This window comes from Melozone crissalis, unplaced genomic scaffold, assembly GCF_028551555.1.
Source record: "Melozone crissalis strain CALT ecotype California unplaced genomic scaffold, PUWL_Pcris_2 ptg000012l_1, whole genome shotgun sequence".
NCBI lineage: Eukaryota > Metazoa > Chordata > Aves > Passeriformes > Passerellidae > Melozone > Melozone crissalis.
The window spans coordinates 9421606-9446382 of NW_026535790.1; the positions used below are offsets into that span (position 1 = coordinate 9421606).

At 40.5% G+C, this 24777-nt stretch overlaps 1 protein-coding gene across 1 annotated transcript in view; it reads left to right on the top strand.

Moving 5' to 3' along the window:
* Positions 1 to 4810: 4810 nt before the first annotated feature.
* The window catches only part of OTOA (otoancorin), a 32892-nt gene continuing 12925 nt past the window's right edge, over positions 4811 to 24777 (top strand). Inside the window, exons 1-21 of the mRNA XM_054271014.1 lie at positions 4811 to 4889; positions 5222 to 5250; positions 5353 to 5383; positions 5477 to 5504; positions 6384 to 6471; positions 7731 to 7862; positions 8453 to 8688; positions 8888 to 8991; positions 11368 to 11474; positions 11926 to 12065; positions 14514 to 14637; positions 14998 to 15213; positions 15720 to 15887; positions 16188 to 16328; positions 16913 to 16968; positions 17325 to 17442; positions 17961 to 18034; positions 19057 to 19192; positions 20046 to 20236; positions 21650 to 21743; positions 22856 to 22985. Coding sequence (XP_054126989.1) covers positions 4811 to 4889; positions 5222 to 5250; positions 5353 to 5383; positions 5477 to 5504; positions 6384 to 6471; positions 7731 to 7862; positions 8453 to 8688; positions 8888 to 8991; positions 11368 to 11474; positions 11926 to 12065; positions 14514 to 14637; positions 14998 to 15213; positions 15720 to 15887; positions 16188 to 16328; positions 16913 to 16968; positions 17325 to 17442; positions 17961 to 18034; positions 19057 to 19192; positions 20046 to 20236; positions 21650 to 21743; positions 22856 to 22985 — 2422 coding nt within the window. The remainder of the gene's footprint in view (positions 4890 to 5221; positions 5251 to 5352; positions 5384 to 5476; positions 5505 to 6383; positions 6472 to 7730; positions 7863 to 8452; positions 8689 to 8887; positions 8992 to 11367; positions 11475 to 11925; positions 12066 to 14513; positions 14638 to 14997; positions 15214 to 15719; positions 15888 to 16187; positions 16329 to 16912; positions 16969 to 17324; positions 17443 to 17960; positions 18035 to 19056; positions 19193 to 20045; positions 20237 to 21649; positions 21744 to 22855; positions 22986 to 24777) is intronic.

Sequence of the window (24777 nt, forward strand, 5' to 3'; positions counted from 1 at the left end):
TTTTTAATCATGCTAATAAACTTTTTTGAGATGACTTTTGCATTAATTTTTGTGTTCATTTTTGTAACCATAGCCATGCTTGCCTGCAGCAACTGCTGTTTGTGTTGAGAATCAAGCTTTCAGTAGCAATATAACCTTGCATTTATTTCAACAGCATTTAATTATTGTTTAATGGGATAACAGTGCACAAAAATGTATCACTTTTGGTTGGGTTTCCTTTATGTTCTTCCCTATCAAAGCCTCATAAATCCTCATTGCTTTTGCATTTGCCATTTTCCAGCTAATGGGGTTATGGTAGAACTTGTCAAAACTGCACTTTAGGTTGATGGCTTTAAAAACAAACCCTCTAAGCAAGTTGTTGCCAAATGTTTTCAGCTTTAAAAAGTTGCAGGTGGTTCCTTGCAAATTTTCTGAGTCAAACTGCCTGCGATGATCAGGCTCTAGGGGCTTGATCATTTTCATTTTAGCTAGCTTGAGACATTTTCCTTTCTTCAAAAGCACTAAATTAATGCTATTTATTTTAACGTGTCTTGTTTTAAAAACTGTTTTAAGTGGATAATTTCTGGCAGTTGGGATATAACTTCTCTTTAAAACAAGAGACATCATAAGTAGACCTGGCAGGTGTATGTCATGCAGTGCAAGTGTGAGAGAGCAGAGAAGCCTCAGGTAAGCAAAGTAAGAACTGACTTCTGTTGCTTTTCAAGTCTAAAAAAGTTGTCTGTTGTGGGGTTTTTGTGGTTTTTATAATTAATGCTGATTTTATGCCAGGTAGGATGCTTAACAATGTCATTTTAGGTTTACCTCAAGCTGATGGTTAATGATTTCTCCTGCCAATTTATTAGCTTTTTGTTGTCAGTCATCTTTGTGGAATCGTATTCTGTAGTATAGGGCAAGGGATGCTGAAATTTCAAATTACTTTTCAACAGTAATTTAGACTCAGTGTTATTCTCATTTCAGGATGTGCTGTTGCATTTTGGCACGTAGTGCAGTCAGATTTGTCTGTTGGGAAAATGAGCTGTGTATGCTCTGGACTGAATCCATTAATTTATCTTCTGCTACCTTCATTTTATACTCATCTAGTAATGGGAAGATGTTTTTTAATGTGTCATTAATTTAGGTTAAGGTAGCAAATATGAAGTAAGATAAACTTCTTCAAAGGTACTTAAGTGTTTTAATCCCACATGTTAAAAATCACACAAGAGACTGTATTTCATGTCTCTCATCTTTTAGTCCTGTCACTGAGGATTTCAGTTTGTAATGGCTTTGAGAGGTTTGGGAACAGAAGGTGCAATGTAAACAATAGGGCTTTTTTTATCCTTTTGTACAATTTTCTACTTTGTTCACTCTATTTAACCAAGTATTCTTACACTTGAGATGAGGAATTAAAAGATGACCAATGATGAAGAAAATCTTGCTACAAAGCCTAAATTCAGCAGGGTCAAACACCTGCTTCGACCTGTTGAATAAACAGAATAACCCCCAGGACTGTACCTACACCTGCAGGTACAGTATTTCTGTGCCTACACCTGTATTTCTAAACCTAAACTGTACCTACACCTGCATTTCTAAAGCCAGAGTTCCTTGGGAGGGAAGGGACTTCTTCCTCCCAGCAGGCACTGAGAGCATTTGTGTGCAGTCAATGCTGCTCACAGCCCACAGAAAGAAACTCATGAGTCCAATAGTTCATTAAATTGCCCCAAATTTAGAGGAACAAGTGTTGCAGTTCCAATGTCCAAATTCATTACTCCTGGGTTTGGGAATCCTGCCGTGTCCTGCTGTGGGTGCGAGTGTCCATCCAAGCTGCACTGCAGTGCTCTCAGTGTGCAGGGGTTTGCTCTGGAAAGTGGCTGAACTATTCTGTTCTGTTCTCTCACGGTGGGCCGGGTGTGTTGCACTGCAGGAAAACGATGCTGTGCCACATGATTTAGCCAGAAGCTTGGAACAGCTTCATCCCTCAAAACCACAGCCCCCTTTTGCCGGGTGATCCCGGGTACAATCAGTTCATGCTCTGAGGGACCCAGGGCCACCTTCCCCTGCTTGGGCTGGGTAGATGGGGGCAGCAGGGCAGCTCCAGCCCTGTGTTCCCCTGCACAGCTTGGTGAGCTCTCTTCACCTCGGACAGAAGCGTCCCCTCCTGCCGGCCCCGGGAGTGCCGAGCCCCCGCGGAGGAGCCGCTCCGGCCCGCCCTGAGGGCCGGGGCGCTGGGCCGGCGCCTGAGGCCGCAGGGCGGTGCTGGGCCCGGCCCCGCTCTCAGGGTCCCGCTGGAGCCGCCCAGCTCCTGCAGAGCCGGGGAGGAGGCGCACACGGCGGAGGCAGGTAAAGCTCTCTGGGGGCCTGGCCCTCCTTCTCTTCTCCTGCCCGCTCTCCCTTTCCAGCCCGCAGCCTTTGAATGTGGTGCTTTCCCTCAGAGCCCGGGTGCCAGGGGAAGGTGGGCACGAGCAGTGTAAGGGCTTATCAGCGTGAGTTGTGATTGTAAGGTCAGTTTCTGGTTATCGAGCTTCAGATAAGGCAGCGACTGCATGGGGTGAGTGATAAAATGTCTAGGATTTCTGTCCATGGAAGGGTGGCTGTTCTGGAGTGAGGGGAGAAGGCAATCTGGGAGTTTCTCAGGAGCGGGGAGTCCGGCAAGGCTCAGAAATCTCATCACAGCAAATGCAAGGGATGATCTCTGGGGAAATGCTGGGTGGGATCTGCAGGAGATCCCCAGAGCGGGGTTTGGGACTGTCTGGAGGTTGCTGTGAGCTGCAAACTGTCCTATTTCACTGAAAAAATGAACTATTTCATCCTACAGGTTGTCTTGCCAGGCAGGGCTTTCCACAGCCCTTTTTGTGCCCTGCTGATTGTCCCCTTGAGTTAGTCAGGATGAAAAAGCACTTTCCTTAGCATTTAATCTCCTTAGACATTAAGTTAGCATGCTTTAATTAAAATACACTCCCTGATCAAAGCGAATGAATTGGAATAAACAAATCGGGAGTGACATTGGAAGCATGATTTAACCTATGCAGAGTAATCAAACTTTACTGGAAAATTATTAGGGCACAGGCAGAAACAAACACAAGTAAGTTCATTGTCTAGGAAACCAGATACATCTGAATGAGAGACATTTACTGTGGTGCTCCCAAAAGAGTGGCTGAAAAGGGATTCAGGTGTGTAAGAACAGGACAGAGGTGATAGCTTCTTGAAGTCTAAAAGTTAAATTTTTCATCATCTGTCAGTTTGAGTCACTCCTGTTACAAGATTGGAGTTAAGTATTTGCAACAGACTGAGGTATTGCTGGAGGCTCGTTGAAAGATATTTTTATAAAAGAGTACCTTGGTACGTGAGATTAAACAGTTCAAAAAAGGTGTCATTTATCAAATATTCAGATCTGTAACTCGAGCTGTGGCAGAGAACTTTAGGGGGGAAAAAAGAGAGAGCACAGAATTCAGCAACAAAAAGAAATGCAGAAATTCAGTGTCTTGCAAATAAACCTTTGAAATGAGGGAAAGGGGACAAAACCTAACAAAGTGTCCTTATGCTCAGAGCCAAGTGGGCCAATGAGACCCTATGTGTAATTTGTTAAATCAGGGACTAATCCCAGTGTAAGAAGTTGCCATCTGTGGGTCAAGGCATGATCTAATATCTCAGATTAATTTGTTGGTTTACCTGTGGGGGTGGTGGCTCTCAGGCTGAGCAGGGGGCCAGGCAGAAAATCCCCTCTGCAGTGTGGATTGAAGCAGCTGATGGCCCTCAGAGCTGAGGAGGGGATGTGGCTGCAGAAACTCCTGTGTGAGTGAAACCTGCCCAGTCTTTCCTTCCTTCCCACCCCGTTGCATTAGTTCTGGTATATCCTTGTCCTTCAAGATCCAGACCAAAAGCAACATGTTCATATTGTTTTGGACAACTGTGGAACTCGAATTTTTTCTGGTGGCAATCAGTGACAACCCAGTGAAAAGCTCTGGGTACCCTGTTACTGCCCTTCCAGAGAATTTATCTTTCAGTGATTTTTATGCTGCACAGCACAGGGCAGCAGGGATAGCAAGAGCTACCAAAACATCACTTTCCACACAAACTGTGGCTGTGGTGGTGGTGAGAGTTTGATGGGACACTCTTGTGAGTGCAAAGACCACAGCTTTTATCTATCCAGATGAAGTGACATGGTCACTTTCCCAAATGTGGGACTTTGCTTCAGAAGATCATAAGGATTTTTTCTCCCTATTTGCCAAAAGTGGCAGCAGGGAAGGGGAGTGCTCCATCCCCTCCCTGCAGGAGCACCCTGCAGGGGACCAGGGCCAGGCTGTGCCACCCCTGAGTTCAGGGATCTGCAAATGGAGGGTCCCAGAGCAAGTCTGCAGTGATATTGCAGCTTAACCAGCTAGGAAGAGCTTTGGGTTTGTTTGAAGCTTCTTTATAATTTCCTTTTTCATTCAATTTTTCTTCTGTTTTGTCTGATTTTAAAAGGATTTGTTTGCCTGTTTTAACAAAACTGCATTGAAGTCATACTTAGGTGCAGTGTAACTTGGTAAATAAATGGTGCTACAAAGAAGAGAATTAAATTAGCCACTTGCTACAGGGAGATAAATCTGTCTGCACACACACTCTTCATGGACTTGTGTTTGCATGAATGTATCTCTATCCTAGAAAAAGATCTAAATTAAAAACTTGGGAGCAAGCAGCTTTGGATTGTTCTGATCTCTATCTGTACTCCATAGTGTAGGCTGTCTGTGATTTATAGCTATGAAATTTGGGGTGAATATTGCATTTTGACTCTGTTCTTCCTATTTTCCTCTTCAATCCAAGTATCTTTTTTATTCTAAAAACACCAGAAGAAATGTCCAGACTTTTGAAGATGTGTTTCTTGTTGATATCAATGAATCATGCCAAGATTACTCACAGTCAGAACTCTGAAGGTAAGAGCAGAACTCCTGTCTGAGGGGTGTATTTGTGGCACAGAAAAAGCTGTGGTTAATAAATTAGGTGCTCTTTAGTGACTGGGACCATGGTCTCTGCTCTCTTGGCTTCATGGAGCTATGCCAGCAAAGAATTTCACCAATTTATTATTGAATAGCCTTTTTCCCCCACTGTTTTTCTGTAAATAAATTTAATTAAAGCTGCATTAAATCTTTGCAAACAAATTATATATGTATATATAATCACTGCATACAATAAATGTATTTTTGTGTAACACAATTGACTGATAAAACATTAAATTAACTTCTAATAATTGGATAATCTTTTACAGATTTGCCTCCATTGTTACACAAAGCTGTGGTTAGTACTTTTCTTTGATCTCTCTACATTTTAACATTATAACATTTTATATTATAATCTAAAAATAGTAATTTGTTACATATATTTGTAATTTTTCCTTAGGAGGAAGTAATAGCTGGGAAATATCTGAATGGTAATGTACACAGTTGTTCCCACTTATGCTTCTAAAATGAAATAAAACTCAGTATCTCACCATAACTTTTTATGTTCCATTTTTCATGTGCAGCCCTCCTAGATATGCTTTATTTTCAAAGGTAATGTATTACTCTCCCCATCTTGATTTTTCAATATTATCTTGCACTTCAGATATGATCTGTTTCATATCCACAGAAACTGGAACATTATGGATAGAATGAAATTGGCACACATGATTACTTGGATTTAGGTCTCCTGGGAGGAGTATTTCCTGTTAAGAGGGAAAAACTTGTTTGTCATGAAAAAGAAAAAAAATAGAGAATGAGGCTGAAAATAAATACTTGCTACAGTTTTCAGAAGTTTTGATAATTAACTTTGCTCACATTTGTCCAAATGGCTTCTTAAGGAATTAAGTGCAGTTCCAGCTGTCTGTCCACCTCCTTCTTTCATCCTCCCTCCATCCCCATCCTCCAGCTCCTGGTGGCTTTTGAATTATTTGCTAATTTTGTCCAAATCTGAAAGAGCAGGATAAGCCTCAAAGGCCATTCCACTCCTACATATTTTGAGAAAATCAGTGTCTGTGTAAGGAAGACTCAGTGAAATTAATGACTCTGCTGAGGGAAAGGCAGCAGTTCCTCCCTGTGCTTTCTGCAAGCAGATCAGAGCAGGCAGAATGGGGTGCCAGAAAGCACGTGCCTTGGAGATGGTACTAATGGCAGCACCTTGGAAAATTGAGTTTATTGTGGGTGGTTGTGGAATTAGATGGAAAAAAACTAATTAGTTCCATTCCCCATTGAACCATGTATTTTCATTGCAGTAAACAGATCAGTTATTACTCTGGCTGGGCAAAAAACTGAATACTTTTGTCATTATAGTATTAGCATCACTCTTTGTTTCCCTTTTTCTTTTTTACTCTTGTAATCTGCTATTTAACTTGTTACATTATTTTACTTGTTACATTATTCTACTGGCATTTTTGATCCTGTTTTCTGTTACAGCTCTAATGTCTGGACAGCAGATCTGCTTACAAAAGTCATGGCATATTTTCATGCCAAGGAAATTATGTTTACTTTTAGCAGCTTACAGGTTTGTGACATTTAAGATGCATGAACATTTTTATTTGAAAAGAAATTTAAAAACTTAACCTATCTCTGTAGCCAAAGCTAGTGGTCAATGATGGAGGAAAATAGGAAATACAAATAGGTTGTCTTTTTCCCCAAAGATTGCAGGAGTATGCAAGGCAGAAATAATAACAACTTTTTTTGCTTTTCCTCTGATGGAAAGTAGGAATTAGGATTTTTTGTGCTAATTATTTCTGAGTTGAGCATATATACATGCTGTTTCCCCAGAAAATGACAGATTTCTCCCAGATTTTGGCTGGCTGTAGCTCACACTGCTCCTTATGTCCAGAGCATCCTACAAAATGCCTCCACCTGAGCCCCTCCCTCGTCCCTGCACACAGAGGGACAGGAAAGTGTCAGCTCTGCCATCCCTGAGCCTCAGGCGTTCCCAGGAGCTCCACAGTGCTTGAAACCTGTCCCAGGCTCTGTCACTCTCACAGCTCATCCTCACCTACATTTTCCTGCCACTGCCCCTTCCCTTTGTCAGGTTTATTGGCAGCCTGATGTTCTCAGCAGGCTGAACCCCGAGGCATAAAGAACCGTGTTAATATTTGGTGGTGGCAATGCAAGTTAAGCAAAGGCAGCAAAGAACAATTGCAATTCAAATTCCAAACCAATTCTGAAATAATTCTGTCAGGAAATAGAAGGGATTTTACTCCAGTCTGCTGCTAACGAGCCTTAAATTTATTTCTGTTCCAGTGTTAAGATTCCCCTTCAATTTTTCAAAACAGGCATGAGATTGTTAACTGGTAATGCAGCTTGATGCAAGAGAGAATATTTTTGGCTTATGACCTGGTAGAGACTTTTCCTCCCATCTAATTGCATATTTCCTTCCCTTTTTTAAGTAATATGCACATGATACCTGATATTTTTAGGCTTTTTTTTAGCTCTTCAGAAGTTTCATTTTCACAGCTCTGCTGTGTGAAGCAGAAAAGCTTTATTACTCTTGTTTTATGAAGTGAGAAACTGAGGCATCTTTGTTAAAAAGCTCCCTGGAGAGGACTTGTTCGTGAAGCCAAGAATAGGATTTGAAAATTACTGTCTTTCAGAATGCATTTAGATTATTTTTGTTTTCAGTTTGTGTGGGGAATAGTTATTTTGATCATTGGCAGCACAGACAATACAGAGCTAAGCACTTAGTTCTCCTTGAGCACAGATTTTCAGGGAGTAAAAGTACAATAGTATGAGGTTTATGTATATTACACATATTTTTCTACACTTCAGATGTCCATAAAAAGTTACCTGAAGAACCTTTTATACCAGCCCAGGCAACTACTGTCAGAATTGCAGCAGCTTGATCAGCAGCAGTTCCAAACTGCAATGAAGTACCTCTTCAACAGCAAAAAGGAGCATCTTGTAAGTGAATTTCCACATGTGAGAAGGAAAAGCTGCTGTCAGTGTTTAGATAAATGGAGAGGGACAGACTGGGGGGCTCACAGTGCAGGCCTTGCAGTTACTTACCTGGCTTGGATTGGACTCCTCTCCTCTTAGGTTAGACTTAGTTTATTTAACTCTTATTGTCTAAAAGTTGCTGCAAGTCCAAGTCAGTCATTTGGATTTTCACTGTAATCAATAGAGAGAAACTCATCTACAGAGAAGAGTTCACCCTCCTGCAGTAACACCTCCAGTTACTCTCAGGGAGCATCTTCTTTTTGGTGGCTGGAAAGAGAGCCAAGATGGCTAAAGAAGGTGAAATTAGTCATTTTGTTAATCAGCCATTTGAAATATCTTTCTGGCTTTCATTTTGGTTTTGTAAAAAAATTCAAGCTGGTCCCTACCCAATGCCAGAAAGGAATTATCTGAAGTAAAGCCAACAACCAGTAGTTTGCAGCTGTTTTTCATGAGAGCAGGATGATATTCTTTGTAGAGTGCTCTCTGTCAGGCCTCAAAATGAACAATGTATTGAATTAATCAGAGATGTTGATTTAACACTCTGTTGCTTGCAGGAAATTGGAAATATTATTCTTGACTGGGGCAAGCTTAGAGAGAGAATTTTCCAAAGCCCAGGAGTAAACAGGACCTTGTTCCTTGTAACACTGGATAAATGCTTCCTGGCCCTGAGTGCCCTGGACTGTGTGGATATCCTGGGTCAGGTTCTGAGGGTGTCAGCTGTGAACTATCTCCAGCCTGATGTCGTTGGGAGTCTCCCAAACCTTCTGCTGGAGGATGCTTTCAGAAACTTGTAAGCCATTTATTTTTCAGACACAATTCATACTATATTGGATTTGCTGGCTATTGAAAACGAGGTTGCTATATGGTTTTAGTTTGTTTTCCAGATACAGCTTTCTGCTTATGTGTAAAATCCATGCTTATGTCCATGTGTTATTAAAAAAATGAATAGTTAAGTGATTAATGAGCTAACAAACCTGTTTATCACTTAGATCATCATTGTTCAAGGACCTCTATGACAGAACCTCAGCAAGCACTCAGAGAGCTCTCTATGGCTGGATGAAGCAGATTCTACAGAAGTCTTACAACATGAGTGGTATGTTACAAAGTGTTTTATTCTTGCTTATCATAAGAGAAAAGCACTCAGCAAAAGGCCTGCCCATTGTATTGAATTGTTTTCCCAGTTAACACAGGTTAGAGAGCTGTCTGGAATACCTTTTCTGCAGAACACAGTAAATATAATGTGTTTGTTACTCATGACAAATAGTTCTCCAAAGATGCTTGAACTTATAGAGTAGAATCATGCTATTGTTAAGGCTGGAAAAGACTTCTAGGATCAAGTGCAACCAATGGACTCTTCTTCTGCTCTGCACAGAGCAATGCACAAAGTCCTTTTCTTGTACTCCAGTCTTTTCTCTCTGTACTAAGTCTGAAATAAGATACCGTGGCCAGGTGCTCTGCCAAGACTTGTTGTTCTCTTCTGAACTCCTGTGCAGATGAGAAAAACAGCTCTGGCTCAGGATACCTTATCCACGGCCCTGTTTAAAAACACAAAAGAAATGCAGGATGTTGTGAAAACACATGGCACCAACTCGATCAGCAAAGGGACATGATAAAACCAAAGTTAATTAATCCTGATTGAAAGCATTTTTCCACACCTGTTTGCCTGGTTAATGTGCCTGAAACAGCTGTTCCATAGCTGGGACAGGCAGGATGGGCTCCACAAGGGGGCTGTGCAGGGCACTGAACATCAGAGCCTGGGTTTCACTGAGCATCCCAGCACAGCTGTCCTGGGAGCATTTTAGACTTACAGATGTGTGTGTTCTTCCTCCTTGCCTGGAAATCAAAGGTTAAATGCCCACTTGCTTCAGTGGAGCTAAATTTGCCTCTTGGATCTCCTGCCATTTCAAAATATCCGAGTAAACCAGTGAGTGTGGAGAGGAGGCTCATGCTGCTGCTGTGAGGTGATGTTAGAGCCAGTGCATTGCTGGGGAAGCAGAGATGCAGAATTTGCCTGGTGCTCCTCATCAGCCCTGGGAAAATCCCTCAGCATCATCTTGGGTTTTGTCTGAAGTGTTGGTGAACCCTCAATTTTTGGAAGATCACACAGCTTAGGAGGGACTGGGAGTTGCTGTGCCTCTTTTTCCTCCCTGGTTGCTGCTTCACCTGCCAAAAGCTGCACAGATGTGGTGAATCCACTTCTAGGGCTTCAAGTGTGGGCTGATTCCCACTGGTGGCAGTGTGAACCATCAGCCCTGGGCAGGCACACTTGGACTGGAAGTCTAAAGCTCCCTCCTGTTTATCTGCACTCCCCAGGCCACAGCAGAGTGCAGGACCACTCCTGCAGGGGGTGATTTATTCACTTTGTGTGTGGGTAGCACTGGGACCACCTGGGATAGGGATCAGATTTTGGGGATCACAGCTGCCATGGCTGGTAATTGCAAATCTGTTCTGCTAAAGGCCACAGTCAACATCCTTAAATGCTGCTGGTTTTTTCTTTATTCTCTTGTCATGTCTTTCAACCCTCATAATATTCTGGGTAATGGGAGGTAATATCACTTTAAAAAACTCAGGCCTGACAGGTCTGCTGGGATCATCATCTTGTCTCAGTTAAGGAGCTTAGATCTGTGTTTTCGAAAAAATCACTTAATGGAGTCCTTCAGCTTCTGATAGATGCAGGCTGTTTTTTTCCCAGCACTGGAAACTCTTCAAAGTGCATGGATGATTTTGTTTTAACAGAGTTGTGAGTATCAGCACTGCTGAGAAATGTGTTCAGAGGTGTCACACACGGAGCCATCCAAATGACAGCACCCTGGAGAAAACAGTCTTTGTGGCTCAGGGTAGCCATGGAGTCCATAAATATGTTTTTTCTCAGGGATACTTGGATCTTGATTTCATTTGCAATCCTTGGGAGAATGTTACTAAATGAATGCCATTTTTTAACTGCTATGCAGTGTTTTGTGGTTTTGTCAGCCTATTTCCATGTAGGTATTTGAACAGTTTTTCATTTTCGCCATTATTGCTACTGCATATTGCTGAAATAAGTAGCATCATCAATAATAATATATAAGATATATAATGTATCATGCCTTCCTGATGTTCTTAAATAATGCAACTGATTAGGAAAAGTGAAATTTAAAAACACTGCTCCATGTTTAATACTTTTGGGTAATTTCTTCCTGTCCCACACTTAATCCATTCTCTTTTTTGACAACATAAAACATTAATTGTTTTTGTATGAGAAAGTCTGAGACACTTGAAACACTATTTCATTTGAATTTAAAAATGTATGGACTCATAAAAGTGTGGTGCTAAAATGTAGCAAATGGGGGGAATCTGACTCTCTGTGCTAAGATTTTTTCTGATTTGTGGATTTTTTTATTATTTAACAATAACAATATACTGGGCAAAATATATTTGAAAAGTAATTACTTTCTGAACATTGTAGTGAGTATTTATTTGTACAAAACAGAGTTCAATGAATCATCTTCTTGGGTCAGTGCAGAAGGCTTATGGATTTTGGGAAGATACATGGTCCATCTCCCATTAGAAGAAATTCTGAAAATTAGTCTCAATGAAGTAAGTAACAAAGTGTGGTTGGTTTTATTATTGCTATAAATAATGTGAACACAAAAGCAAATTTAAACATGAAAAATAACTTAATATATCTTATTAATTAATTATAAAGAGAAACTACAGAGGGGAAATATAAATATATTCTTTACAGAATTCTCTTATATTTTTAATTTTAAAGTGCCTGTCATTAATATGTAATTATTTATGTGCATTAGACTTCCATGACTTCTATTGAAAGGGACCAATGATAGAAGACCCTCAAATTATATGACATTTTGGCAAAGAATCACTCAAATCACTCACTCAACTTTGCCTTCAGAAATACTGGTTTATCCAAATCTTCTTGCTTTCTCTATAACATGAACAGGCTCAGTTAATTTTGAGTGTCAGACAGAGACTTTCCAGGATTCATTGTCCCCCAGTGCTGATGCATGGTTTTGTTTGTGCTGCTCAGATCAGGCTGTTCATCAGCTATGACAACGCAACAAAGCAGCTGGACACGGTGTATGATATCACACCAGAGCTTGCACAGGCCCTCCTGGAAAGGATAAACTCCTCAGGGTTTGATATGAGGAACACTTCAACCATCTACAGGCAAGGCTGCTTTGCTTTTTCTTTTATGGCTGTATATGGATGGAACAACTAACTAAGGAGAAAATGGAAATTGATAGTGTGGCACAGCTTTTTCATTCCAGAGGAAAAATCTAGGCTGAAGTCCAGCTCTGTTTAGCAACAGTGAAGAATTGCTACTTTATGAATTTTTGGAGGTGTGCCTAATTAGCTAATGCTTTGTCTCCTGCTCCACAGTGAGGAGGTGCCTGTAGCATTTGTAGGAAGGCTGCAGCAGTATCTGGGGGACCTAGGCAGAGCTCCACCACATCACAGAGCAATAAAATAAACTGGGACAGCAGGACATGAGTTGTCTTGGCTGCTTGAATCACAGAACATGGAGGTGTTTGGGGGAAATCGTTTTACAGTTAGGATTGAAGGAGGAAATCTCAACTCCTGCCAGCAGGACTGCGAGTGGGTTTAAGCTGACGTGGGTGTCACCAGAGAAGCCACAAAGTGAAGCAGTGTAAAGCCTGCCCTGCTGTCCTCTTTGTCCTGCAGGGTGGAGATGAGCCATGCTTAAATATGTTTGGATTTTAGGTGTGTAAGCAGGAAACTGAATTTTCAGGGCTGTCAAATCTGCACTGAACTAACTTTTCCACTAATAAAAAACCAAAATAAACTGCTGTTACTCATAAATACGCAGCGAGCACGAGAGAGCTCCGCACTCCACATTTACATTTACATTGTCATATCAATGGATGTATTTAGTCCCAAGACAATGCTGTCTGAAATTATTTGTAGTCTCCTTGGGGGATACCTTGGAGTTTTAAACTAATGGAGAATATGCTTTATGGCTTCAGAGCTGCTGTCATTACTGCAGTGCAGCTCGCTGACTTCTGTGAAGCATTGCTCTTGTCGGAGGAGTAAGCGAGAGAAGAGTTATGCCCACGCTCTAAATTTCAATGTCAGAAATCTTAAAAATTATTTTGTCACTCACAAGAGCTGCCACATTCTCATGGATGAGGGAAATGTCATGCTCCATAATCCTTAATATATTCCATTTTTACGACACACTTAGTTTATGTTACTCATTTTAACCATACTGTTGATTTAAATGCACTTTTACTTTTAAGTAGTAGTGTTATTCATTTCTGCTAATCCCAAAGGAGATGAAGAGCTTTTGGTGGCTATGCAATAATGCATCAGAATGTAATTATTTGTTCTAAAAATGCTCTTATAGATGTTTCTTTGATTTGTGTGTTGGTTTGATGATCTCCCATGAATTCAGATGTGCTGCTGAAGCAGTGTTTTGTTATATTGCTGGCACGTTGTTGTTGGGGGACTGGAGGAACTAAAAGCCTTTCTGTGCTGCAGAATTTGACAGTTTGTGGTAGTGCTGCAGCATTGTCCACTGATGATTTGATTCACATCTGGACATTACTGCCCAGACTCTCTGCCTGTGCTGTCTCACTGAACTGTGAAAAACCAGGGACTGTAGCAGGAAAGCTGGGCTTTGGCCATATCTTTGAGGTTCTTGTTCTTTGTAAATTATAAAAACAAAGGCTGAGATTTTACAGGGAAAAGGAATTGGCTCAGGTTTCCTACAAACCAGTTCATCCCCATCACTATCAAGTTCAAAATCCAGACATAGTGATGCACAATTCAGAGCTCTTTCTTGGCAGGGCTGCAGGTAAAGGCAATAAATAAGCACAAAGTCTAAGCCAGGACACCTACAACAGGCACTTCCCCATGGTGGTGTGACTCCTTCTCTCCAAAAACTATGGCTGTGGTTGCACTTTACAGACGTTAATGGAAATGTTGACTTAAATATTATGGCATGGGAACTGTGAAGGAAAATGAGCTCAGCTCAAACCCTGCCTTGCAGACTGCTGTGCTGGCACCAGTGGGCAATGAGCCTCAGTGTGCTTTCTCCTGAGCAGTGGTGAACTGGACAGGTCTCTATCCATTGGCCAATCCTGTGTTTGATGTGAAATACAGCAGGCTTTGTTTAATCCTGAAATGATAAAGAGGCCATGTCATGCCCCAGCTGCTGCTCTGAAACACAAATGGGTTGTGTTGCATGTGGAATCCAAGCAGGACTTAGAGTTAAAAACATCCAATCAAACCAGATAAGAACTCAGCAAGCCACTTCTAGAGACTTACTAATAGCCCTCCATCATTTTCAAAATTATCCTTTTGAGGGAAGTGGAGCCATTAACTGGGACAATGCAGCCATGAACAAATGGAAGCAGGACAGGTAAATCCTCAAGCACAAACAATCCAGGCAGGATGCAGCTGAATGCAAAGGTCAGTGCATGTTCTCATATCCCTGTTTCAGGCTAAGTTTTAAAGACTGCAGGTTGAGGCACTGATGACAAACAGAAATGGCTCAAGCTGTGATCACCAGGAGAGGGTACCAAGCTGTGTTTCCATTGCCCAACAGTGACACCTTTTATGTCAGAAGGGAGCTAATGTGTTTCTGCTCTATAGGCTGGGTTTGTTGGTTTGTTTTTATGATGACCTGGAACAGATGGATGCAGCTGTGGCCCGGGCTCTACTTCACCAAATGATTAAATGCAATCAGCTGAGAGGTTTCCAGGCCAAGGTTCATGAGGTGTGTACAACACTAGTTCTTCTTGCCTAACATAACCCTGTAAACAGAGGAGGAAAGATGTTCTTCTTAAATAAGGAGAGAAATGACAGAAAAATTACTGGGGCTTAAGAAATATGGGAAAATAGTTATTGAGAATGCAAAGAATAGAAACCCATTTTGGGTGCTTATTCTTTTCTCATTCTGTTTCATATTCCTGTTCCATATACCTTTCACAACTGTGCTTCTATTTTTGAAATTTTATGAAGTGTGTGAATATTTGCCAATGCGTATTCCAGAGATTCCAGTTACTGTTTTGGGTAGGAATGGAAATTGGTTCTTGGCAGATTTTTATTTCTGATCTGCTCTTTTTGTTTGATTTAGCTCAAATCTCAACTCCTGAACATTGCCATGCAAAACCAGACATTGAATGATACCCTTGGAACTCTGTCAGATGCTGTGGTTGGACTAACTTCAAGTCAGCTGGAATCTCTGTCACCTGAAGCAGTGCATAATGCTGTTGCAACATTAAACCAAGTCTCTGGGTGGGCAAAGAGCCAAGTTATGATTTTATCCAGTAAATATCTCTCTTATGAAAAGGTATCTCTGATAACAGCTTTCCTACCTTCTGTTTTTAAGAGTGAAATGGCTTCTTCTCAACAATAACTGTAGATTTTGAAAAGTTTAGTGCAAGAATTCTATTTCATTAGTGGCCTGAAAAGTGTGTTTAAATCAAATAAAAGCATCCAAGATTGTACATCCCAAAGTAACTCTCTAGTAACAGAGAGAATGAGTATTTGGATTTGGCAGATTTATATTTTGTCTGTGTCACTGCCCTAAGCAGAATTTGTATGATCAGAGATCCCAGGCTGTATATTCAAATATACTGCAATGCCAGGAATCAGGTACTGGTTGAAGTTTCAGAAAAAAAAAAACTTTTGAGAAACTTCAGGCATTTGTTCAATGGGACAGACACAGAAAATGTATCCCAGGAAATAAATATATTAAGTATTTAATAAGCAGTTTTACTTTATTGACTTTTGCTTTTAAATATATCTGCTGGTCTCAATAAAACTTCCAGTTTGCTTGTGCTGTTCTCCCTGCAGGTTTTATCATTTTACAACGTGAGCCAAATGGGTGCCTTGGTGGCAGGAATTGGCACCTGGTCCCTGCACAGCATGAGCCCCAGGGAGCTGGCTCAGATGATTCGAGGCACAATGTCCCAGTACCTGTCAGACTTATCTCCTGCACAGCAACAGGGCATCCTCAGGAAGGTGATTGATTATTAACTCCAGGTTCTCTCTGCCCAAGAGCATCATAACCAGAACTGTACAGCATGAATTAAACCAAGATATGTCCTTTAGCTCAATGGTTAATGGTTCTACTGCTTTTTTTTCTGAACACCAAGTGTATTTTGAAGGCTCTCTCTTGCTTATTTCATTGTGGTTTTAATACTGTCTTGTTTTTCCTTTATCCTCTTAGAGAAATATTACACAGAATAGAAAGAAGGGCAAATCCTGTAAATCTAAGCATCAGTTCAGAAATGCCATGCATTTTTATGTTCCTCTTTTTAGATTGCTTCATCTGGAGATTTTTCTTCATCAGTCAAAGATATACAAGGAGCTTTCTTTAAAGAAGTCTCTCTTTCTGGTTTATGGAAGCAAACTGGATATAATTCTGCAATGCTGAACGAAAAAGAACTGAGAAGCAGCCAGGTAAAAATTGTCATGCAGTTCCCATTCCACTGCAATGTAGTGTGATGGGAGAATTGGAAAAGTGGTGTAATATATTTGTGTTAAAGGAACACAGGTAAAAGGAAGGAACTGCCCCAATTATACCTCAGCATAAACACCAAAGGGCATTTAGAGCCCAGGCAGCACCATGAGACAATGCTATGGAAAAGGAAGCATTAATATGCTGAATTTAAGCCCCCAGGTTTCTGCCATGTAAATTTTCTCTTTCCAGTACTGCATATTATACATTTGCATGTAATGTCCAGAGAGATGAAAGGTGGGATCAGATCAGATCTCCAGAACTCCCTTCAGCCCTAAGTTTTTCAGTAGCTGTGGGCCATGTACAGATTTAGCATCATCCCATAATGCCATTCAGTGATGGCTTGTCTTGTGAAGAAAAAGTTTATCTAAACTGGATGCCAAACCTTTTGGTTGCTCAAGCTGGACCATAGAAGTACCTTTAGAGTACATAAGAGAGCTCAGAGTGCAAGAACCTTGCAGTAGTTGTTGTCTCTGAAAATTGGATTAACTAAAGTTACCTTCAATTATGGTGGGTTTATTTTCAGGCTTTGTATCTGTATGAATTACTGTCCAAGGAAAACCATCCTGTTGACCTTCTAAGGTATGGACTGTATCTCTTTTGAAATGGGGTTTAAGACTAGTTTTGTGATGAGAGCAACTTTGAGGTAAACCATATCTATCACCTTATGCTTATTCATTCCTGGATACCACAGCATAATTCACCTTCCTTATTAAAAAGGGTCTTCAAAACCAAAATAAGGATCAAAGCATTGCAGAGGTTTGGGTGTTTTAAGGCTTTGTTGATATTTTTCAATTTGTTTGCATTTTTACTTTCAAGAGCCTTTTAATTACAGGAAATGGGAGAGGTGAAGAAACTGTCTTGGGATGGGATTGTGGGGAGTAAGGACTGGATCCTGCTTAAATATTCATAAGATTGAAATTTGCCTTTCCTATCAGCACAGGACAGCTTGTGAAAGGAGTAACTTGTCAACTCTTTGAAAGTATGGACACAGACATATTTTTAAACAATTTTAATCTCTTTGAAATGAATCTTCATCTGCTTTCTCCATATCAGGTAAACAAATAAAAAAGACTTTATGTACATAAACATGCTACCCAATATCCAAATTAGGTAGATTAAAATTTGGTTTATTCTATTTTGTCTTCGGTTTTTTGGGGATTTTTTTCAAGATCCTGTATGTCTCAACTTGTCTGTTAGCATATTTTATTTAAATCTCTTATGTGTGAATTTGTCTGTTATCATACTTCATTTTGACAATTTCATTTGCCACTTACAAATTGCAAGAAATTCCTACAGCCCTTCTGACTTGTTAATTCATGAGTAATCTGTTTGGAAATACATAGAAGTTTCAGAAACATACAAATGTTCTCATGTTCCCAAATATATAATGTTTCATTTCTGATATCTACAAAAAGAAAACTAAAACAAGCCAGATAAAAATGCTCTCTGAAGATGATATGCACAGTCTTATATATGCTAATTTATATATATGCTGCAATATACAAACCATATTTTTTATTCTTCTTCAAAACTGCTAGAGGTTTAAGAGCCTAAATTTTTGTTGCCTTTAGGTTAATTGTTTGGCTTGGAAATTTTGGAGAGTCTCCAATGCATCCATTCCTCCCTTCCTCTTACTGGCGCTTCCGTGAGTTACATCTTAGTCCTTCTTAACTTCTGAGCACTTTTCAAAGAATCCCTTCAGTCCTAAGAAAACTGATGATTCAAATAAATGGTGATTTATCAAAATTGGTCACTGACTGTAGGCAAAATCTGTCTCAAGTTAAAGTTTGTAATACTTTGTGTCTTTTAGTATGGTACATTTTGGTGGATTCTTTTTTCCCTAGGTAGATTTATTTGGTTTAGGTTTGCTTATTTGTTTAGGGGTCTTTTTGAGAGTGGATATATAAGACAAAACCACTGGATACTGCTGAAGCATATTGCTCTGTATGGTTGGAAACATTCCAGTGTGTTTCAAGACATTTGTGTAAGTTAGCAAAACGTCTCAGTGACAGCTTTTTTCCTTTGAAAAAAAACAAAAAACTTGTCTATGTATGAGAACTCCTGAATTGTAAAATTTGTTAATTCCTTCCTTCCTTTCTTTCTTTGTGCCTTTCTCACTTTCTCTTTCTGTCTCTTCCACCCTTTCTCTCTTTCTTTCTATGTGCCTAAGGGGATAAAAGGCGTTGAGAACCCTTCTTTTTGTGGAATATTTTTAATTGAAACAAGTAAGAAAAGTATTCAGTTTGGAAAGGCTCTATTCTATTTAACAACTATAATTCCTAATAAAACTATTATTCCTAATAAACATATAAAAAATAAAAATTTAACAACTATTATTCCTAATAAAACAGAGAAAGGGGGAAAGCTTCTGACCTGTAAACTGTTGTTTCATATGGTGTTAAAGCATCTCAGAGAACTTTCATACAATTGCAGCTATTTATAATTCTTAGCCATTTTTTTCATGTTCAGTTCATGTCCTGATGGACTGGAAGAAGACAGATATTGAAGTAAGGTGAGGGTTAATTACAATTTTTTTGGCCTGTCTGGTTTATGATTTTTCAAGTCCAGCCTTGTCTCTAACTATCTCTGTCATCACAGATTTCATGGCTGTGCTTGTGGGTTTATGAAGGTCAGGTTTGCATTCTGACACCTGAATTCTTTCTGCAGTTCTGAGTACCTGGAGTACGTTACAGGCCCCTTGTGTGTCCCTTTCCTTGAACGTGTGGGCAAGACTGGAATGGACCTCCTGAACCCAAGCCTTCACAAGAGGGATGCTGTCCTGCAAAAAGTACAGGAGTGCCTGGTGGGTATGGCTGAGAGGGGTCAGCAGAGGAGGAGACACCGTGGAGGAGGAGAGAGTCACCACCTATATGAGTTCTTCACCCATCCATCTGTATTTTTTGGGGGGATTTACGTACTGTTTTAATTTTATTGTTTGCTCCTTAAGCAAACCTTTTTATAGCTTGCTTAGCAATTTTCCTTGACTGCATGGATGTTCCAAAGTGTTCTTATGAAATGTCACTGCTGGCCAGGACAGCCTGGAGCTGACCAGTTTGCATCTGGAGTGTTCCCCTGGCTCCAAGCAGAGCCAGCCCAAGCAGAGCTGTTGTGGCACAGGGAGCTCCATGGGAGAGGGGGTAGTACCAGGAGGATTTTGTGATTTCTGCTGTCTGGGAGCTGCAGCACTCACCAGTTTTTAGGGGAAACTATTTGTTTGATGTAGCTGTGGCCATTCCTGTTACACACAGTACCAGCTGTATAATCCCCAGTGTTTTGGCAGCTGCTTGAGAAACCCCTTAGAGCTCAGCTCTAACAGCAAGAGCTTGGGGCCCCTCTGCTGCAAGGGGCCTCTGAGGGCTGTGCTGCCAGACAGAGCTGCACCAGCTCTGCAGGTGCTGGGTGGTCACATTCTTTATGTGTGATTCAGTATGGAATAAAGAATACTGAAAGCTCTGAGAAGTGCTTATGAAATATCACCAGTTGGGTTGGTAAAACAAAAAATGTAAGGCAGTCTCAGCAGAAAATGTAGATTAAGTTGCCAGTGCACACTGTTGTGTCTTTGTTCCTTACAGCTTAAATGAGTTGTGATGCAGCTAAGTGGTACAGGGCAAGAGCCCAGTCAGGTCTGCCAACAGGGCAAATGCTTCTTGTTTCAGAACAGCTCCATTGCTGATGAATATGATGTTGACCTCCTTGGAAATCTAATCTGCCACTTACCTCCAGCCTTTCTACATGGCAGAATGTCCCTGAAGGCAATGGCAGCAGCCCTGCATCAATTCAAACTTTGCCAACAGCTCAGCCACGAACAGAAGATTGAAATTAAATACAAACTCGTCCAGTTATATGGGTAAGGTATTGGATACACCAGTGTGGTCATGCTGGTGGTTAGGCCATGCAAACACCAAACATTTGCTTTGCCCAGGTGAACTGCAGTGAAACCAGCACAAAGCAGCTTCTGTCGCTGCCCAAGTGACACTAGAATGACATTTCTGTTCTTATGTGTAATGTGATAACTGTGGAACAAAATACAACCCCAGGGACACCCTGCATGACTTAAGTCCCAGAGGAAAAGGAGAGAAGTGTAATGTTTATGGGGGGCAGGCAAATTGATTCACTGGCCTGGCAGGAGAAAGGGGCTACAAGCACAGAATGGTGCAGGAACACAAAGAATGGGAAAATGGAAGTGGGGTACTTGCTGTGCTGGTGAGAGAAGCCAAGTAAAGAAGACTGCAAGCACCTGTGGCAATAGGAGAGAGCAGAGAAGCAGCAGAGGGATGTGAAGTTCAAGCATCTGCAGCAGCAGAGTGGGCAGAGTTGGGTGTCACTAAGGACTCAGATTAGGAGGGTGAATGGAACCTCCCTGGTATCAGTCATGCCAAGAACAAAGCCATCCTCTATCTGGCAAGAATACACTGTTTCTGTCTTGCATTGTCCCTTGGAAATATCATGCATTTGGAGAGGGAGACTGGTGGCACAGTTTCTGACCACCCCTTCACCCAAAATGGGTCACTTGACCCACCTGATCACATCAGATGCTGTTCAGCTTCCTGCTAGTCAGCATTTTTCTGTGCTAGGATAGCTGATAGCTGTATTTTCCAGCAGATCCCATCCCTGCATTGATCTTGATACAAATCAGTTTTATTGAATCGTGGCATGCTGTGCTAAATAAGATTTTATGTTATTTTATATCATTTAATTTTGAAGATATTTAAACATCCTCATAGTGGAACAACAAAGCAATTAAAATAGTTTGTGGGAAACATGACTAGTAACATATTTGTCACTACACTCTTCTGTAGGCTCTGTCAGGCTGAAAATAACTTATCTAAGTGCTTTATTAAGTCATCCACCAAATGGGTTGACTGATATTTGTCAGATTTGGATGATGTTTCTATTTCTCTTTTGATAACCATTTTGCAGGCTACTATTGCAATATGAACTGACAGAAAATGATAAATTTTCTTTCAAAGAAAGAATTATTTCTCCTTGTTCAAACATTGTAATGCTAAGAACACTTGACTCTTGAGGGAGAGCTCCATCACCACCATGTTTGAAGGGTTTTTCTGATTATATTGTGAGTTCCATTAATGCCCTATGCCCAGAGAGATGAGAAAATGCAATCTGATGCTTGTAACAATGAATCATCACATTGGCATAGAATTGTTTCCTGTATAATAGAGTATCATAAACCCACTGAAGTTTTAGTATTATTTTTATTGTAATGTTCTTTATTAATAGAATTTTTCAAAATATTTTTCAGCCCCTCAAACAACTGGACAGCAGAAGCAACTTTGGATGTTGGACCATTCATAGTTCTGCTGTCAAAAGAGGAATTAAATGTCCTTGCTGAAAAGGTATGCTTTTATTAAAAAAAATTAATTTTTAACATAAATTTTAGAACTTGGAGTTATGAATGTCATAATACAGTCTAAATTATGTCACCTGAATGCTGAACTAGGTGAATAATTCTTTTGTCAAGGAACCCTGTGTTAATGTTTCACATATTCTTGGCTCCATCAAAGAGATTTCTTCTTGAGAGTAATGTTACTCTAAACAATTACTTGCATGTGTACAATGACAATTGTACATTGTCACATAGGGGAAAAAAGGGGCATTTAGAGTGATGCAGACTCATTTTTAGTACTTTACACCTTGCAGTGCTCTTTACTCCATCCTTCTGCCTCCCAACCATAAAAGTTGTGTTTCTTATCCTGTTATTAATGGGATCATACTGATCAAATTAGCATTTACTCATGGTGCCCTTTGCCCTGGGGTCAGCATAGCACAAGTAACAATATCTGATGGCCTCAGCATTGCACTTTGTCATTTCCTTGCCCTCTTTAGTTCATATAATCTTAATTTTTTTTATGCATTGGAGTAAACTATACTGGAATGAGGGATTCATTCTTCAGCAGAAATATGTGAGCACAGTCTGCAGCTTTTCCACTGAAGATAATGCTTATAATTGACAAGATAGAATAGAACTCTTCAAAGGAAAGGAAGGTGTCTAGCAGGGTGGAGGAGAGAGGTCAGAAAAGCCTAAAGAAGACAAACAGGTCAAAGTTATTTCTCATCATTTAATTGGGTCCCTATCCTCAATTCATGTACTTGGCAAATTTAAGACAAGTGAAATGAAACCTGAATTAAAATGGTGGCACTCACTGCTCCAGGAGGGGCTGGACACAGACACCAATCAGCCAGTGCTCAGGTGTTGCTAGAAGCTGGGAGGGCACACAGCTTGGAGAATCACTCAGAATTTGCTTTGTTCCTAATTTTTTCCCCTCAAATGTGTTCCAATGACCTTTCAGTAGCAGCCAATTACTCTTTCCTGGAACATCTGCACAATGGGACAAGACTGAACTGTCACTAACCCCTGCTTTGCTAAGGTCTGCACAAGACTTTCTCTACAAATTGATTTGTTTTAAAAGGGAGAGAAGCCTTATTTATTCTTTCTTTCCTTTTGAAGTTCCCAGAGATCATTTTACAAATAGCAAAGACAATTGGACCAGTTTCTTCAGCTGAAGAGCTCCTATCAGCTGTGTTTGAGTCAGTCTCCAACGGCACTGGCAGAGTTCTCCTGTCCCTCAGCAGAGCTGGTCAGTATTGCACTGGGGGCCTTTGCTGCCATTTGGGGCTGAGATGGTGCAATTCAAACAGACTTTGTCTCACTTTGTCATCAAATGATTCTGAGAGGCCCAATGATTAAAGGGAAGCATTGAGTCACTTATAGATTTTCAGGATAAAACAGTGAGAGTCTTCATTCTGCTGCTCATCAGAGTTGTATAATGCACTAATTGCTGAAACCTTCATTACAGGATTACATAATTAAGCATTTCCTGAAATCTTTCTAAGTACACAAATGGAAAAGATGAATGATTTGAATTAGAGGGATTTGTTTATTTTTAATTCTTTTATTTTTACTTCATAATCTAATTGAAACCCCTTGAATTAAAAACCTGTGAAGGTGACAAGTTACCATTGTGCCAAAAGATTGCACATAGTTAATCCTTTGCCAGACATGAGCATATGGTGACTGATCTGTTCTTAAATCTGACAATGGTGGCAGTGTTTTTTCTGTCCAAATGGACAAGTTTGTAATCACCTAAAAGGTATTTTAATTAGCAACCAAACTAATCTATTAGAGTCTCTGGTGACAAATAGATAATTTTCTTTATATCAGATAGATACTCTGACTATATTCTATTATTATAATAACAACTGTTCTTCTCTTATCTGAAATTCATCCAGGCAGAATTTGTAAGCTGTGCCATCCTGTGCCATGGAAAACAATCCTGCTGTGGGGGAAGCTTTTGAAAAACACCAATGGGAATTTAGACCCAAAGATATTCCAGGAGTTTGATCTTGTCTGCCTTTGTCTTTGCAAATCTCCCCCTTGGTTCTCTGCCTAGCAGAATAGAGGTTCAAGCTCTCAGCAAGCCCTGAGCCACCCTGGAAATCCATCTGCTTGTATGGCAGGAACTCTGAATGATGACTGTGTGTCTCTGGAAATGAATTTTCCTCTTGCAGTGCTGTATTCATAGACAAAGAGAAGTGAAGGGAGTTCTGAGGGTTGTGTTTTTTCATAGTCTGAAACAAAACATGACCTCAGTTGATCAGAGGAGTCATCACAGGCTCTAAAAAAAGCAGGACTGAGCTGGTGAAATAGCAGGGGATTAGTTCACCTGTATGCATGAAATTCACCCTTCCTTCAGCAAGTAAATCAGCAGATCACAAGCCATATTTCTTTAGACATGGGCCACAGGACTGAAGGTTCAGCAGCAGGTATTTCAGTATGCCTTTGTCCTTAAGTGTTCTTTTTTTAAGCCTCTGGATCTACATGAATCCCAAAGGCTTCTCTAATCAGCCCAGCTATGTCCAGAGATCTCTCATCTGCATTGCAAGAGCAGTGCCAGCAAAGCTGAGGGTCTTTGTCAAAGAATGACTTGGTTCCAAGGCCAAGGAGGCTCCTGAGCCTTTACTTGGGGTGCACAAGCTCAGCTGGGGGGAATCTGGGAGATGAGAAGTTGAAGGATTGTTTGTGCTACTCCAGAAATGCTTCTGCAGCCCAAACATGGTATTGAACTTCTATTACCAAACAATCTAATCAGCTCCATGCAACTCACACAGTGGTTTCAGTAAGGAATGAAGTTTAATTACTGATTTATAAATCACTAAAAAATTGGATATTATGAAAATTACTCCAGAATAACATTAAAGCTTTTCATGCCACCAATACTATTTTGCATTTCTCACAGACCTGTTGTGAGCTAATGTAAATAACAGTAGCAATTACCAGTGACAGAGTTCTTGCATCTATCTCTATATCAACATTAAAAGCACAGGTTTTAAGGTGCTTAAGGCAAGATGGAACATGAAAAGCAAAACTAG